Genomic DNA, 15,204 nt, shown 5'->3' on the forward strand with positions numbered 1-15,204 from the left:
GACTTGATCAATTCAGTGGATCTGTGGATGTGCCTTCACAATTGAAAAGGACTGGCCATTTTATATTCCATTGTGCATTGACAGAGCTCTAAAAATCTCAATGCTGCATAGAAAGGGACAATTTTACCATGAAAATGAAATTTTGTGATGAGATTTGATTTTATGTTAACTTTTAATTTCCAAATCTTAAAATCTTTTATAAATTGAATACAATTTTGTGATGTTACATTTACCAAACTTGCTCAGTAATATTATTCATATCTTTGCAATTGAAACTCTGTTAGGGTATTGAAAGAAAAATTTAAAAAGGCATAGATTGAATGGAATAATAATTAGAATATTAGAAAGTTTTCAAATATTACAATTTATACTACACAATATATATTTGGAATTTGAAATTACCTGATGACTAAAAGAATACTTTTATTTTGTACTAAGTTACCTAAATATTCCTGGGAAAATATTACATGTCATCCAGTTAAATAAAATGTTCATATAATGTCATGGCTCTCACTTAGGTTGAAATCTATATTAAATAAATTGAAAATGATAAGTTGTAAAACCGTAGATGAGATCATAAATATCTGGCCATATACTTTTATTTGAGCTTTTAAAAATGAAGAACAAATTAATGTCTTGCAGAAATGACATTTTCATTAATATTATCTTGAAACTGAGAAGATTAGTCTAATAGCATACAAGAATTAAGTACAAAGAAAATTACTTTGACCATCAAGTTTTCACATTTGGGCCAATAACATTACTAAATAAAAATCATCCTGTGTTATTTATTTAACCTTGCAAGTAATAGAAGATAAATATATCTTAATTTCATCTACTTAATGATTTTCTAAAATAATGCTGGGTCCATTAAAATAGCTGTTCAGTAGTTGAGATGATCATATATGAAATTGAGTTATGAATTGGATTGATAAAGTACATTTTCTGGTAAATTATAAAATACATAAATTAAAAATACATACAGGATCAAAGCCAATATTGCCTCTCAGAGAATTCTCCATTGTGATTAACTTAGTTTTATTTGACTTCTGTATGCTACTGAATAACATGATGCTGAAAAGTAGGAAAGACATTAGATTTTATCTGCATTGAACAGTCAGGAAGGAGTTGCTTGTAGCTTGTGAGGTGGTGTGGTGTTATTCAAACAAGACTGATCATTGCATTGATGTACTAATCATTTGTATTTACTAATCACTTGTATCCATTGTACTCTAATTCAGTGGTAAATATGAGTTAATATTTTGGGAGAATTTTTGATAAGATGATGCATAGTTAAACAGAGTGACTGAAACATCTCTAAGTGCTAATGAGTACTTACTTGGTAGTCTATACTAATGCTTTAGTGGATGCTGAACAAGTTTAGATGTTAAGCTTTTTAGGAAGAGTGAATGATGGCTAATGATTATTTAATGACAGATCTCTGGACTGAAAGGCATTTAGCACTCAAAGTATACTGCAAAGCCTATTTCTCAAAGCTTCAGACAGGTTTATTTGGTCTCACCTTGAATAGAACAGTGCTGTATTGATTTCATTGGTGTGGATTTAAACACACTATCGGCTTAGAATAGCACTAGTATGCAGTAGAAAATGATTGTCTTAACCCTTATGGTGACTTTAGCTATTCTTCCATATTACAACGTGAGCTTCAGAAATGATTATGAATTTATTTCTGCTATTTGGAGTTCAGTTTGTGACTTTGGAACATACATGTGCATGTATACTTATAGTTGACATTAAGGTTTATGTAGAAGTAACTAAGATTTAAATTTATATTTTGAATTACTGTTTTTCACCAATATTGTATTTGAAGAAACTTTCCTTGTATGGAAAATGTAGCTGTTTCTGTGGATGAAATGCTGATTTTATCACTGTTAAATTATTTAGGTATTTGGTGTCTAGATGATATTTATGCTTAGTATTTTCTGTTGTTTTTCATGTTTCAATGTTCATATGGATTTTCATATAAAACTAATTTGATATACTTATTTCATATGCTTGATAAAATTTCTCTCCTCAATTTTTTTGTTTTTAGATTGTCTAGTAAAAAATGTATATATAACATTACATACTATAGACCAAAACTTATTTTAAGACTTTTTCTAGTTATGAATTTTGTTTGTTCATTATTTCTTTAGGAACATTTAAAATTGTAAGAATTTGCAGATACCTAATAAAGATTCATACTGCAGCAGATGCCAGTGAAGATTCAAGAGACCCATGTTGATGTTGTTTTCATGAATGCCCGCTCTATGTGTCCTTCTCCTCGTCACCTGAACACTTAACCCACTTAACTTTCCTTATCTATAAAATATGGGCACTGGTTTGGTTAGAACAGTTCTTTGATCCCCTTTCCTCTAAAATTTTCCGCTTGGACTTAGGAGATGTTTTATGTGCTCTGATAAGGATTTTTTTTCTTTGCAAATTTTTATAGTATTAATGTTTTTGTGAGAGAATTTGGAAGGTGGTTGTGAGCAGCCTGTAATCATATGATTAAGGCAAATGCATTAGTGAATGTGGGAGGCATCTTAACTGAGCAGATGGAACTTGTGTGAACCTAGTATGCTTTAAAATTACTGAAAACACGGATTTCAGGTTTTTCTGTTGGTATTTTTAAAATGGGGAACCTTTTGTCCTTAGCGTTTTGAGAGGATTTTTTTTCTATAAGTAAATACAGTATTATATGAGTATTTTGTAGAAATCAAAAGCACTGGATAAAGTATTAGAAAAGTTATTTATGTTTTTGTTAATGAGGAAGTAAGTTATATTTAAAATAAATGGGAAGTAGATGTTTAACTCTTGCTTTGGATTGTTTTCATGTGCCTGTACTGAACCTTCTTGTGGCAGTTTCTGATATCGACATCAGGGGTCTGTGGTGGTAATAATTAAAGAGTTTTCAGAAAATTTTATCTTCTCTTAATTCTGTACTCCTTTTTTTTTTCCTGCCCCAAAGTCTCTGATTAGTTAGGTACAAAAAGAGCCATCTTTGAAATGTGTGCTTATCCAACACCAATGTATATGTATTTTGTAGATTTTTCTATATGGGAATAATCTGCCTTAATAAAAATGAATTAGGGTAAGATTAGAAAAATATCTTTTCATAACTCATAAGTAACCTAATGAGTTGAATTAGGGAGAATTTTGAGTTAATAATTATGTTTTATTATGTAGCAGAAATGTTTTTAAAGCTAGCCTTTTAAAATTGTATAACATTAAATTTTTGTTTATTTCAGGAACGGTAGCTTTTCCAACCCTATGGTGCATCATCGAGGTAGCTGTCCCTTGTGGGAAGGGCTATGTAAAATTTTAAAATTCAAGCCTGTTTTAGTTTGCTATATGCAAGATAGCCAACCCAGATGCAAATTCTAAATAGGACTAACTAATTAATAGGAAAACATATACAGTAATTACATGAAAGAGAATATTAGTAAATTTTGATGTCTGTACATGGCTTACTTGAGAAAGTATATAGTTAAGTATATCAAATTTATAGGCAAAAAGTGTGAAAATTTTTTGCCAAATAATAAATTGTCAAGTTGTTGACAAGCTAGTTATATTTCTCATAAAATGAGGAAATGCAAAATAAATTTAAAATCATCTGTACAAATTTCATAAGCACACAACTCACTTCTCTACATGGAGTTTAACAATGGTGAAAACCCAAGTATGTAACACAATTAAAAATGAAAATTCTCTGTATTTGTCTACTAGCAATTCAAGCTTAGTACTACTTCATGCTCTATGGAGCTACTTAGAAGCTTCTGGAAAAATGAGAATTAGTCACTCACCATCATGCACCTTCCTTTGGTTAGAGTCAGACTACATTTGGTAGAGCAGAGTGCTAATAATGAGAATATACTTAACATTTTGGGTCTGTGCTTTACATTCTCAGTGGCCTTTAGACTTTCAGCATGGATTCTTGGTTTAATTTTATTTACTTGTCCTTTTCTGTTTCAAAGGTTTGCTTTCTTGATTACTAATATAATTAGTAAACTTAAGTTGTCTTTGATCTTTTTATTTCTCCTTTATTTTTTGCTCCTTATTTCTCTCTCTCTCTCTCTCTCTCTCTCTCTCTCTCTCTCTCTTTACATTTCTCCTTTAAATTTCTTCTTATTTCTTTAGTTTTTTTGGAATTATACCATAGGTTAGCCTCAGTTGAGCATAAAAACTAACAATACTAAAAAAATAAATAAAATAAAATTTAAAAAATCTCACGTACATCTGCTATTGGCTCATGTATCTCTGTGTTTGGGGACTGTCAAATGTTTACTATGAAACTTTGGGTTTGGCTAACACACTTCTATGCAGATCCACTATTACCACAGAAGTGTGGCCATTACTTTCCAAGATACTATCTTGAGGCTAACTGTTCCATTATTTCTATTTAATATTTCACTTACAGTGAAGAAAGCAGAAGAAAAAATAACATGTGAAATAAGGTGATCATTTTTCAAAATCAGAGATAGTATTATAAAGTAGTCTGAGAAAAATAAAAATGATAAACCCCTTAAAACTGCTGTTTTTCTCCCCACGAACCTTTAAAAATGATAACTTTTAGTCAAATCATTGTCTCATTATCCTGACCAAATGTGTAGTAATTCAACAAAAGTGAATATTGGAAATACTACTTATATATGAACAGATATATTTGTTAACTCCTCAGAGGTGGAGTAAGGCAATTTTCCCCTTTGATCTCAGTTTTATGTCACTTTGTAGATGGAAATAATTGCCAAGATGAGAATATTTTTTAAGTGAATTCAATAAATGATTTGTCATTTTATGAATAAAAATGACCTCAGATATAACAGTTTATTTCTCACTGTGCTGTAACGCACAGGTATAAAATCTTCGCAGAGCTCTCCTACCCGTCATGGAGTATTGTTTCATCTGTTTTGTGTGGTCTTACCCAGAAATACCCCATGGCTATTCCAGTGTTTTCATAAGTAAATCTGTTTGCATGAGTTATCTTTTCAGAACAAAAACTGCATGAGAAAAGATTATGAGAATGATTTGTCATGTTTTCAGATTTATATTTTATAAGCAACTTACCATTTTCTGAAATTTTTCTTTCCTCATGTAAAAGCTAATAATAATCTTCTTAACATTATAGCTTCTTCCATTTGATATATATATATATATATATATATATATATATATATATATATATATATATGATTCCCCTTGAAAGGTAAATTGAAACAAGAAGTAAACATTTTCAAAGATAAGTATTACCTATAAGATTTCTGATTACCTAAATATCTTAGGTATTTGGAATGTAAAAAATCTCTACTTTCTCCCAATTTGAAAATGTTTGCACTAAACATACAAAGAAAAACATTTGTTTTTTTTTTTTTTTTTTGATGTTTAGATAGAGAATATAGTGAAAAATAAGAATGCATATTATGGAAAAACAAGTATAACAGTATCTATGTGAAGAATAAGAATTTTTACATGAATTAGTTAAAAACAGGCAAGTTGCTCTCAAAGATAAGCTTTCTAGTTACCAAAGTTATTGATACACCACTAGGATAGTGATTACATTGAATTATCTTTGAACTGGGTGCAATGGTGCACACCTGTAATTCCAGCATTAAAAACATACTTTAGTTGCCTGTGACACATCTGCCAGCACTGTCCTCACATCTACTGACAGAGCACCTGGAATGTGCTTTCAGTCTGTGTAGCTTTTACTGTTGCTGCTGCTGCACTATTTACCCCTTTACTTAAAAAGTGAAATAAGAGAAACATGCTGTTAATTTATATGCATTCACTTAATAGTCCTCTGCTGGAACAGGACTCAGGAGGTTGAGGCAGAAGGACAGCAAGTTCAAGTCCAGGCTGAGCCAGTTAGTGAGACCCTGTCTCAAAGCAAAAAAATAAAAAGTGCTGAGGATGTAACTCAGTGGTAAAGCACCCCTGGGTTAGGTCCCTAGTACCAAATAAATAAATAAATAAATAGACAATTACATAGATAAATGAATAAAGTTCTCAGATATTTTGCTTTGTTCTGATTTAGTGTGAAATGGCTTGGTGTATTTTGTCAAATGCACACACATATACATAATACTAATTTGTGCAAAGAGGTGTTGTTTCAGAATGGCTTAATCAGCAGCAGCAGAAAGGAATATGCGTTTGCAGAACCCCTTGTGTTCCAGCAGGGGGCTATCGTGCATGCATACAAATTAACAGCGTGTTTGTTTTACTTCACTTTTCAAGTGAGGGGGCAAATAGTGCAGCAGCAGCAACAGTGAAAACTGCCTAGATTTGGGAAGCACATTCCAGGTGCTCTGTCAGTAGATGTGAGGACAGTGCTGGCAGATGTGTCACAGGGCCACTAAAGTATGTTTATAATGCCCCAGTGGAAACTCCTGTACTGCTAACGTCCTGCACAGACACCTGCTTTGATAATGTTAGAGTCTAAAAATAAAGGCAGAAGTGCTCTAGGGCAGTCATAGTTAATCAGTTGTATCTTTTTCTTTAGGAGGTGGAGAGGAAAACGTTAAAAACTATATACTATTTTATTTCCTTCAGATGCCTTTTGGCCATATAACCATCTGCAGTTGTATATATTTGTTTCCTATCAAAATTATTTATCATATTTTGAAAAAATTATAGAGCTCTAAGTTATGCCAGTGAATGAAAGTAACTTGTATAAAAGCACTTATTTAGAAAACAAACTCAATTATGTCATTTACAGTGGTATAGATCCTCCTCAAGACCCTTTGAAACCTGGATTCGTTACCAGGACAGTGAGGTCTCTGCATCCTTTCTCTCACGCTGGCTTGTCCCTGATCTATACCATTGTGTGTTTCCAATTAGCAAATTTATCTTGGAAGTATTTGACAAAGAATTGGGATATATTGAATAAGTGAAATTTGACTAGTCAATACTGTAGCATTTTAAAACTCTTTTAAACTAGATTGTTTTAAAAAGTGAATTATTAAAATATTATAGCTTGAGTTGTTTTTGTTTTTTTTCTCTGTTGTTAACAAGCTTATTTGGAAGACTACTTTTACATATCTGGTAATCTTTGACATTTTTATGACCTTGTTCTTTTATCAGTTTCAAGCAACACTCAGAATAGTAAGTAGATATGGATGATGTTTGGGCCAAACATATGCAGAAACAGTTACTCCTCTAAGGTCCAACATTACTATTCTAAAACCATGGGCATTACATTTTAAAATCTCAAAAAGCAGTTGTGTCTCTGTTATATACTTATATGAATGAGTACAATTATGTATATGTAATATAGGGAGACACCTAACATTTGATTTGCAGCATATGATGATTATTAAAATATGTCTCAAAAATTAAAATTAATATTCCATAGGTAACCAGGTATATTAACTTAGTAGTCAGTCAGGAAAAAGATTATTTTGATGAACGTACTTCTGAAAGACCATTTGAACTCAACTGTTTTTTAAAATCTAGTTTAAAATGTTTTTTTAAAAAATTTTAATTTTATTTTTTTAGTTGTAGATGGACACAATACCTTTATTTTAGTTATTCTTATGTGGTGCTGAGGATTGAACCCAGTGCCTCACACATGCTAGGCAAGTGCTCGGCCACTGAGCTACAACCCCAGCTCTTAAAATATGTTTTGATTGGGCAGTTTTCACAGCCATGAATTATCTTAAAATCATCTTTACTTAGAATACAATGTTATATGTGCTTTTTATCATCAATATCTGTTGATAATACCACAGCAAATTTTAAATATCTTTGGGGTCAATAAAATAGAAATAAATAAAATTGCAAATTTTAGAAGGATATGTTATTGGTCCGAAAAGTAGAAATCTTATGTAGTTTTATGAACTAACATTTCTAGAACTTGAATGATATTCTGAGACTACTATAGTTATATTCAGACATTGTAAATAGTATATCACATGCTTTATTCTAGAGGTTCTCTTGTCCTCCAGATTGCCGATATTAACAAAATTCACTCTTCTGAGTTTACTGTTCTTTAATAATTAATCAAAGCATAATATTCGCAAGTGCAGCTTATTGCCCATAAAACAAAACTGTAAAGAATTGTAATAGAAAGTATTTCTAGCTTAATTAAATTATTTTAAATAATCTCTATGTTCTATCCTTTAATTTTCTGCTATGAGATCTTGCAATTCATTGTTTTTCATATCCTTTTTTTTGTTTTTGTTTAATTAAAACAGTTCTTTTTCCAATGTTTATTCATTAAAGGTTAGATTTTTTTGTTGTTGTTGTTTTTTAAGTCAGAAGCCATGGTTTTTGATAAACATATAGTGTATATGTCTTATTAAATACAAATTATTTTCACTTTGCTAGGCAGCACATATTAAATACTATTCCATACATATGATTCTGAAATTATTAAATATTAAGAATGAAGAAAAATACCTAATATCATTTTATTTTAATTTATCATGAACAAATAGGTATTTCTGAATTTCAAAGTACCCTTTTGGGGTATATTGAAATGTATATCAAATTCAAAAAATATTCACAGCATTGTGAATGTTGATTGGATCTTATCATAGCCAGAAATTTCCAGCATAAAATTGGTATGCTAAGACCAGTCTTAATAAAATGTATCGGTCAAATAATAAAAAACCCAATAGTGTGTTTGCATTATGGGATATGTTTTAAATATAGTTGTAACCTCTAAGGGAATTCTGATTGAATCCAAGCACATTATTCATTAATTTTTTACTAGAAATATGCTTACATATGTCAAATATAAAAAGCATTCTGATACTCAGTCCTAAACAAAGAATCACATTTTGAAAACTGTTTTCCAGATCAAATCACACAGTTCTTAAGTATTTTCTCAGAGTAGTAAATTGGTGGTACCTACTTATCTAAGGTTTTAATACCTAATACAATAGCGGAGCCCCATCAATATATGGCTAATTGCAGATATAAAGTATCTGCTGGTAGTCTATCTCTCATAAAACCGCCTTTAGCCTTAATTCAAATCTATTGATTCCTATTCCAGTTAAAACTGAAGAACTTAATATGTCTTTTAATCCTTTTATTGTAAGCTAGGATAAAATTAATTTTACCCTAGAACTGCACAAAGCCAATTAACATGATCTTTAGAGTTATTTAGTAAAGTGCTTCAAACTGTTAAATTTATCTTGACCTCTTGGTTGCACTCTCTGACTGCTTTTTAAATGAAGTAATCAATATCTCATAGCCCTTTAAATAGCTTAAACTTCTCAAATATTTTACCTGTGCTCTAGTTAAGCTGTAAGTAAAGTGTTTACTCCTGTTCGTGTAAATCTGGAGTCAATTATGCTAAATCTAAAGACAATTATGTACTTTTGAGGAACACCATATGAATTAAATGGTTGTTTTAATAAAATCAAAGCCTCATATTTTGTTAAAAGTAACCCAATAATGAGGAAACATTATTTTCCCACAGAACCTGCATTCAGTTTGCAACTTAAATGTAGAACATTTATGTCCTTTACTATTGCAGGCAGCTTCTGTTTCCCACACAGAGTTGGTTGAAGGTATTAATTTTCTTACTGTGATAGGGTGATCAACCGTCCTGTCAAGAAAATGGATCTCCATGTCACCCTTTAGCATGATTAAATGGAGCCATGTCTCTGTGAAAAAATACCAAATTTTCATGAGACAAATGAAACTGTAGAAAGGTTTACTTTTACAGAATTATTTTATTTTTAATACCTCAAATGTCCTAGATAATTGTTAGTTTATTTGTAGGAAAGTATTGCAGCTAATTACATATTCCTTTTATTATTTATCAGAAAACATAGGCCAAAACAGTAATTTAAAGATGTTTCCAAATTTGAGAATCTAAAGAATAAGAAATTGCTGTGCTACTTTTAGAACAGTGGTAGGGGTGGGCACCTGACTTTATGCATGGACTAATCAGTCAGTGTCTTTTTTAGGACTTCCTTGCCTTTACTTCTTTCCTTGTTAACAAAGAGCTATCATCCTTTCAGATCCGAGTGATGATAAAAATTGCATACCAAAGAATTTCAGCATCTGTAGTGGTAATAGCCAATTGGGCAGTGTTATTATGAGACTATGCACATGCCAAACTTTAAATTACACCAAGTGATATACTTGACAGCTAATTAAGATTTCATATTTTGGTCACTTAGCAGAGGGCACCTGTTACAATTCTTTCTATTAGTGTAGGGATAAAATGTACAAATGACTGCTAGAAAGTACATTATTAGAACTTCCAAGTCTTAATTCCTTCCCCAGGAGTGGGAGTTAAGACAAGATTGAGGTAATTAAACAAAAGGAACATAGGGAAGGTGGGGGGCCAGGGCTGGAGGTGGAGCTCTCCAAATGCCCCTGTTGTTTAATTTCCTACTGGAAGCAGCCCATGTGTGCTTCTGTGCCCCCTCCCCCTTCAAGCAGTGGCCGTTGCAGAGGCTGCAGGCTGGGGTCAATGCCTTGCCTATTGATCAGTATCCCTGCAGTCCCCTGCTCCAGCAGCTGCTTCATTGGCTTCTTTCAGGGCCTGCTTCAGTACATTAGAATAGAAATCCATAACCAGAGCTGTGCTCATCCAAGCAAGGGAAGAAACTAAATTAAATGGTATAAAACAATCTTGGATCAGGAGTTTGTGCCAATTCATCTTGATCTAAGATGTCACACCGGGCTCTCTGTCTGAGCACCTGGGCTAGAGGCAGCCATAGTGAAAATAGATGGAGCTGCGATCATTCATTTGTCAGCTAAGGAGCAAGGCAGCGGTTAGCAATTCCCTTCTGCAGAGGTCAGCTGACAGAACAATCAGTGCAACTGCAGAATAGAGCTTTCCTTTGAACTATTGTTATGGAGCATGCTCTTGCTGAGACATGGGGGGAGGGGAGCTTGGTTTGTTTCCTGTTTCAAGAATACTATGTAAAGAGTAAAATATCTAGTACTGCAGTCCGTGAATCTAGGTGCAGTACACCGAGCTCTTACTCCTGTGTCTGTTCTTGTACATAAATAAAGTTGGTCTTAAATGCATGTACTGAGATATAGATTATCAAACTGTTAAATATCACTTTGTCTAGAATTAAGGTCCTTTTAAACACAGAGGCAATGATTATTGATTTTTTTTTTCTTCTGAGTATGGTTAAGCTTTTAGGTGTTATTTTTTTCCCCTCACTTTAGTTACCTTACCTATCACAGATCAGTGTCATACTTTGAATCTGTAATAGCATGTACTTGCTAATACTTGTTATTAACATTTCTTGTCTTTAAAAAACAAAAAATTTCATTGAGAGGGAGAAGTGATGCTCTGTGATGTCATTAGAAAATATTCTTGGTACGAATTAAATATTTTTAAACATTTTAATCTAGGGTTTTTATAAGAAATGTAATCGATGAAATATGATTTATCATGATGTTGGATGTTATAAAATAATTTTTTTAATATTGGAGAAGCACCACACATTGTGAAGCTGTCTACATGTGATCTAAAATATACTGTACAGAATTGCATAAATAAGGGAAATGGGTAATAACTAAAATTTTATATGAAAGAATTAGAATATTTTTAAGGATAAATCTATTCTTGTGGACATATTTAAATACTTGAAAATTTAATGATAAATTTCCTGAAGTAACTTAAAAAACAATAAAGTATGATACACAGGTTCTCGATATCATACAGAAACTATTGCTGCAACCACAGCCAATCTTTTTTTGCGTGATATCTACCATTTCTTTTTCTTAGACTTAACTATCTTTTTGTCAGCATCTAGTTGTCCCAGTGCCATTCATTGAAAACACTATTCTTTCTTAAATGTCGCTGAAGGATGTATTTCTAATCATAATTTTTTTTTTGTATTGATAAGCTTTTAATGTATATTTCTGTTGTGGTTTTTAGGATGTTTATCAAGTATCCCACAAATGAAAAAAATTTCAACATCCTATGAGGAAAGACGGAAGCAAGCAACAGCTATTGTTTTACTAGGAGTAATAGGAGCTGAATTTGGTGCTGAAATTGAACCTCCTAAATTGTTGACCAGACCTCGAAGTTCTAGTCAAATTCCTGAAGGCTTTGGTTTGACTAGTGGAGGATCCAACTACTCACTGGCCAGACATACTTGTAAGTTTTTAAATTCCTAATGCTGATCTGTTGCTTTTTAATACATATTATTTGTCAAAAAATTTTTCAGAGTATTCAATATAACCTGAGGGTTAGCTCATCTAGAGTGCTTGCAGTGAAATTAGAAAGTGGTACAATCTGTTAGACATGTTGCTCTCTAGTTATAGTTACCTGAACTTCTTTTTAAAAATTGAAACATGGTCTTTTAAATGCTTTTGTTAAAATAACATATTTCTGAACTTTGTGTTTTTGCATTTTTGACCAAGATTCTTGCCAAAATTTATCCAAGCTAACTCCAAGTTAAAATTTCTAACTTCTGAAATGATTTCTAAACTATATAACTTTTCTTGCATCTGGTTTGAAAAGTTAGGGATGGTGTGGAACATTCTCCCCAAAGAAAAGTGTGAATGATGGATGATGAATTATGAATTACCTCTATAATTAAAAAAAAAAATTCCCCAAGCTCAAAGGGCATGTGTCACATAGCCACCCTAGGTTCTGTGCCAGGTATGTGAATGATAGATTAGGATATTTTATGATGAGGTCTTTTAGTTCTTTACTCTTTGAACTCCTTTAGGTCAGGTCAAGGTGTGCCTACCATGTAGTGAATTGTGTCATATGTAAGCATCAAATGTAATTCCACTAATCACATCACAAGATATTCTTTGTAGAAAACAACTCAATATATTCTTTGGGGGGTTTTATCCCGAAACAAGGGGGAAAGGTGAATGCTATTTTGTTAGTTATGGCAGCAGAACACTTCACTGGATCATTAAATTATAGTTTTGCTGTAAAACTGAGAGTCATGTTAGTTGCTTTTATTATGCAAGCTTTTCAGTTGACTTAACTCTCCCTTCTGCTATTCCTGTAGCAAATCGCCATTTTTGTTTCTCATGCTTTCACTATAATGCAAATTGCTATTTTCAGGGGCCCAGTTGAGGAGAGCTAAATGACTAATGTGTGCTATAACATTATAATTGTGCTATAACAATGCATATAACAAATGTGCTATAACAATATAATAAAACACCATTTTATTTTCTATCTTCTCATTTGATTTTCAAAATAGACTTTTATGACTTTTTCAAAGTTGCTCAGCCAAAAAGTGGTGAAATCTGAACTTGAATTGTAGCTTCTTGTGATCTGAAAACTTATGCCTCTTCCATTCTCTACTTGGCATGTCTCCTTCCCTGTCCTGCAGAGGACTTCGTAATGTGGGTCCTCACTTCTCAATTCTAGCCTGTTCAACTTTTCTTGAGTTCAGATTCACTGCTTTCTGTTAATAAGGCCCTGATCAAATCTCATAACCTCTACAAAGGAGTCTTTTAATTAGGCTTACTTATTATCTGTGTCATTGCAAACAGCCCAAGGCATACATTATAATCTTGGAGTTAGAGTATTAGAGGGTAACAAAACTTTTACATGATTTAGTCTGGTGATTTTCAAACTTTTTTGCTCTCAAACACCATCTCCCTAAAGAGTATCAAGGAATGACTATACTTTGCTCATTTTGTTGTTGTTGTTGTTGTTGATAGTTGAAACTTTTAATTGTAAGCTTGAACATTTGCAAAAGTTATAATTTTGACCACATTGATGTTTAAACTAGAATTCGTGTTCTTTTTAGTTTATTATTAAGCAGAAAATTTACCTTAACTATTTGATATCCATTATTATCCATTAAACAAAAACATGAACAAACTTTCCTTTAAAAGTGAAAAATCTTACATCCTTTATTATTTTCCTTGAAGAGAAAATTTCTACCCTCAAAATTAACTACTTTGTCTTAATAACACTTGTGCTTTTAAAACTATTTCTTGAAAGTGAACATAAATCCCTACTTTCTTTGGAATTTTCCCATAGTCTCATATAAATATGCACATATAAATATAGGAACATAGTAGATTAATGAATTGCTGATTGAATTACTAGGCAGATTAATTTACATTACCTTATCCTAGTTATGTAGACTACCACTGTTACCATCACTTTTCTATCTACCATTATCTTCACACAAAATTCTGGTATTCATGAATTTGCTTCTGGATATTTTTTAACTGTGATGATTCCATTTGCAAATTGTTGCTGTTGCAACTCAAAAAAGAGGAAAGGTTAGGAGAAAAGAGATTTAAAAACCTATGATAGACTACAAAGACAAATATTTCAAAGATGTCCTGGGAATTAATAAAAGAATTGAAGGGCATTAGAACTGGCCTTTTGGCTGGGTGTAATTTCAGCAGCTGGGGAGGATGAGGCAAGAGGATTGCAAGTTTGAGGCCAGCCTCAGCAACTTAGCAAGGCCCTAAGCAACTTAACAAGACCCTGTCTCAAAATTTAAAAATAAATTTAAAAGGGGCTGGGGAATGTGGCTCAGTAGTTAAGCACACCCCTGGGTTCAATCCCTGGTATTTAAAAAAAAAAAAAAAAAAAAAAAAAGCCAGAACTGCTCTTTTGATTGTTAAAAAACAGGGAGCTGAAATACATGTGAAGGCATCCCAAGGTGTGTTTGTAGCATGAGGGAAATCCTGGGCCAACCTATGCTATGGGGAGGGACTTCCACACTGTACCTCCTTGGCTTTTCTCAGTAAGGTAAATAAAGTTACCTGAACATATCTATCTATCTATCTATCTATCTATCTCTCTATGTGAGGGATTTAACCTAGGGGTGCTTTACCACCAAGCAACATCCCCAGTCCCACCTCCCTTTTTAGAAAATTTTTATTTTGAGACAGAATCTCACTAAATTGCTTAGGGCCTCTGTAAGTTGCTGAGGCTAGCCTTGAACTTGGATTCTCCTACCTCAGCCTCTCAAATTGCTGGGATTACAGGTGGGTGCCTCCACAGCTGACACCTGAACATTTTAAAGAGCTAAATGATTCTTTGAGAATCTTGGATTAATAGTCTAGATATGGAAATGAAACAAGGCAATGCTTCTTAGCAAATTGTATTCATGATTATTTCTTTTTTTTTTAAGAGAGAGTGAGAGAGGAGAGAGAGAGAGAGAGAGAGAGAGAGAGAGAGAGAGAGAGAGAATTTTTAATATTTTTTTATTTTTTAGTTCTCGGCAGACACAACATCTTTGTATGTGGTGCTGAGGATCGAACCCGGGCCGCACGCATGCCAGGCGA

General features: G+C 32.6%; 1 protein-coding gene across 4 annotated transcripts in view; it reads left to right on the forward strand.

Moving 5' to 3' along the window:
- The window catches only part of WDR7 (WD repeat domain 7), a 329,818-nt gene that overhangs the window by 180,314 nt on the left and 134,300 nt on the right, over positions 1-15,204 (forward strand). For all 4 annotated transcript variants that reach the window (XM_081263756.1, XM_081263758.1, XM_081263757.1 and 1 more), the window contains one exon: positions 11,858-12,079. In XM_081263756.1, the coding sequence (XP_081119882.1) occupies positions 11,858-12,079 (222 nt within the window). The remainder of the gene's footprint in view (positions 1-11,857; positions 12,080-15,204) is intronic.

This window comes from Spermophilus citellus (assembly GCF_964194105.1).
Source record: "Spermophilus citellus genome assembly, chromosome: 12".
Taxonomy (NCBI): Eukaryota; Metazoa; Chordata; class Mammalia; order Rodentia; family Sciuridae; genus Spermophilus; species Spermophilus citellus.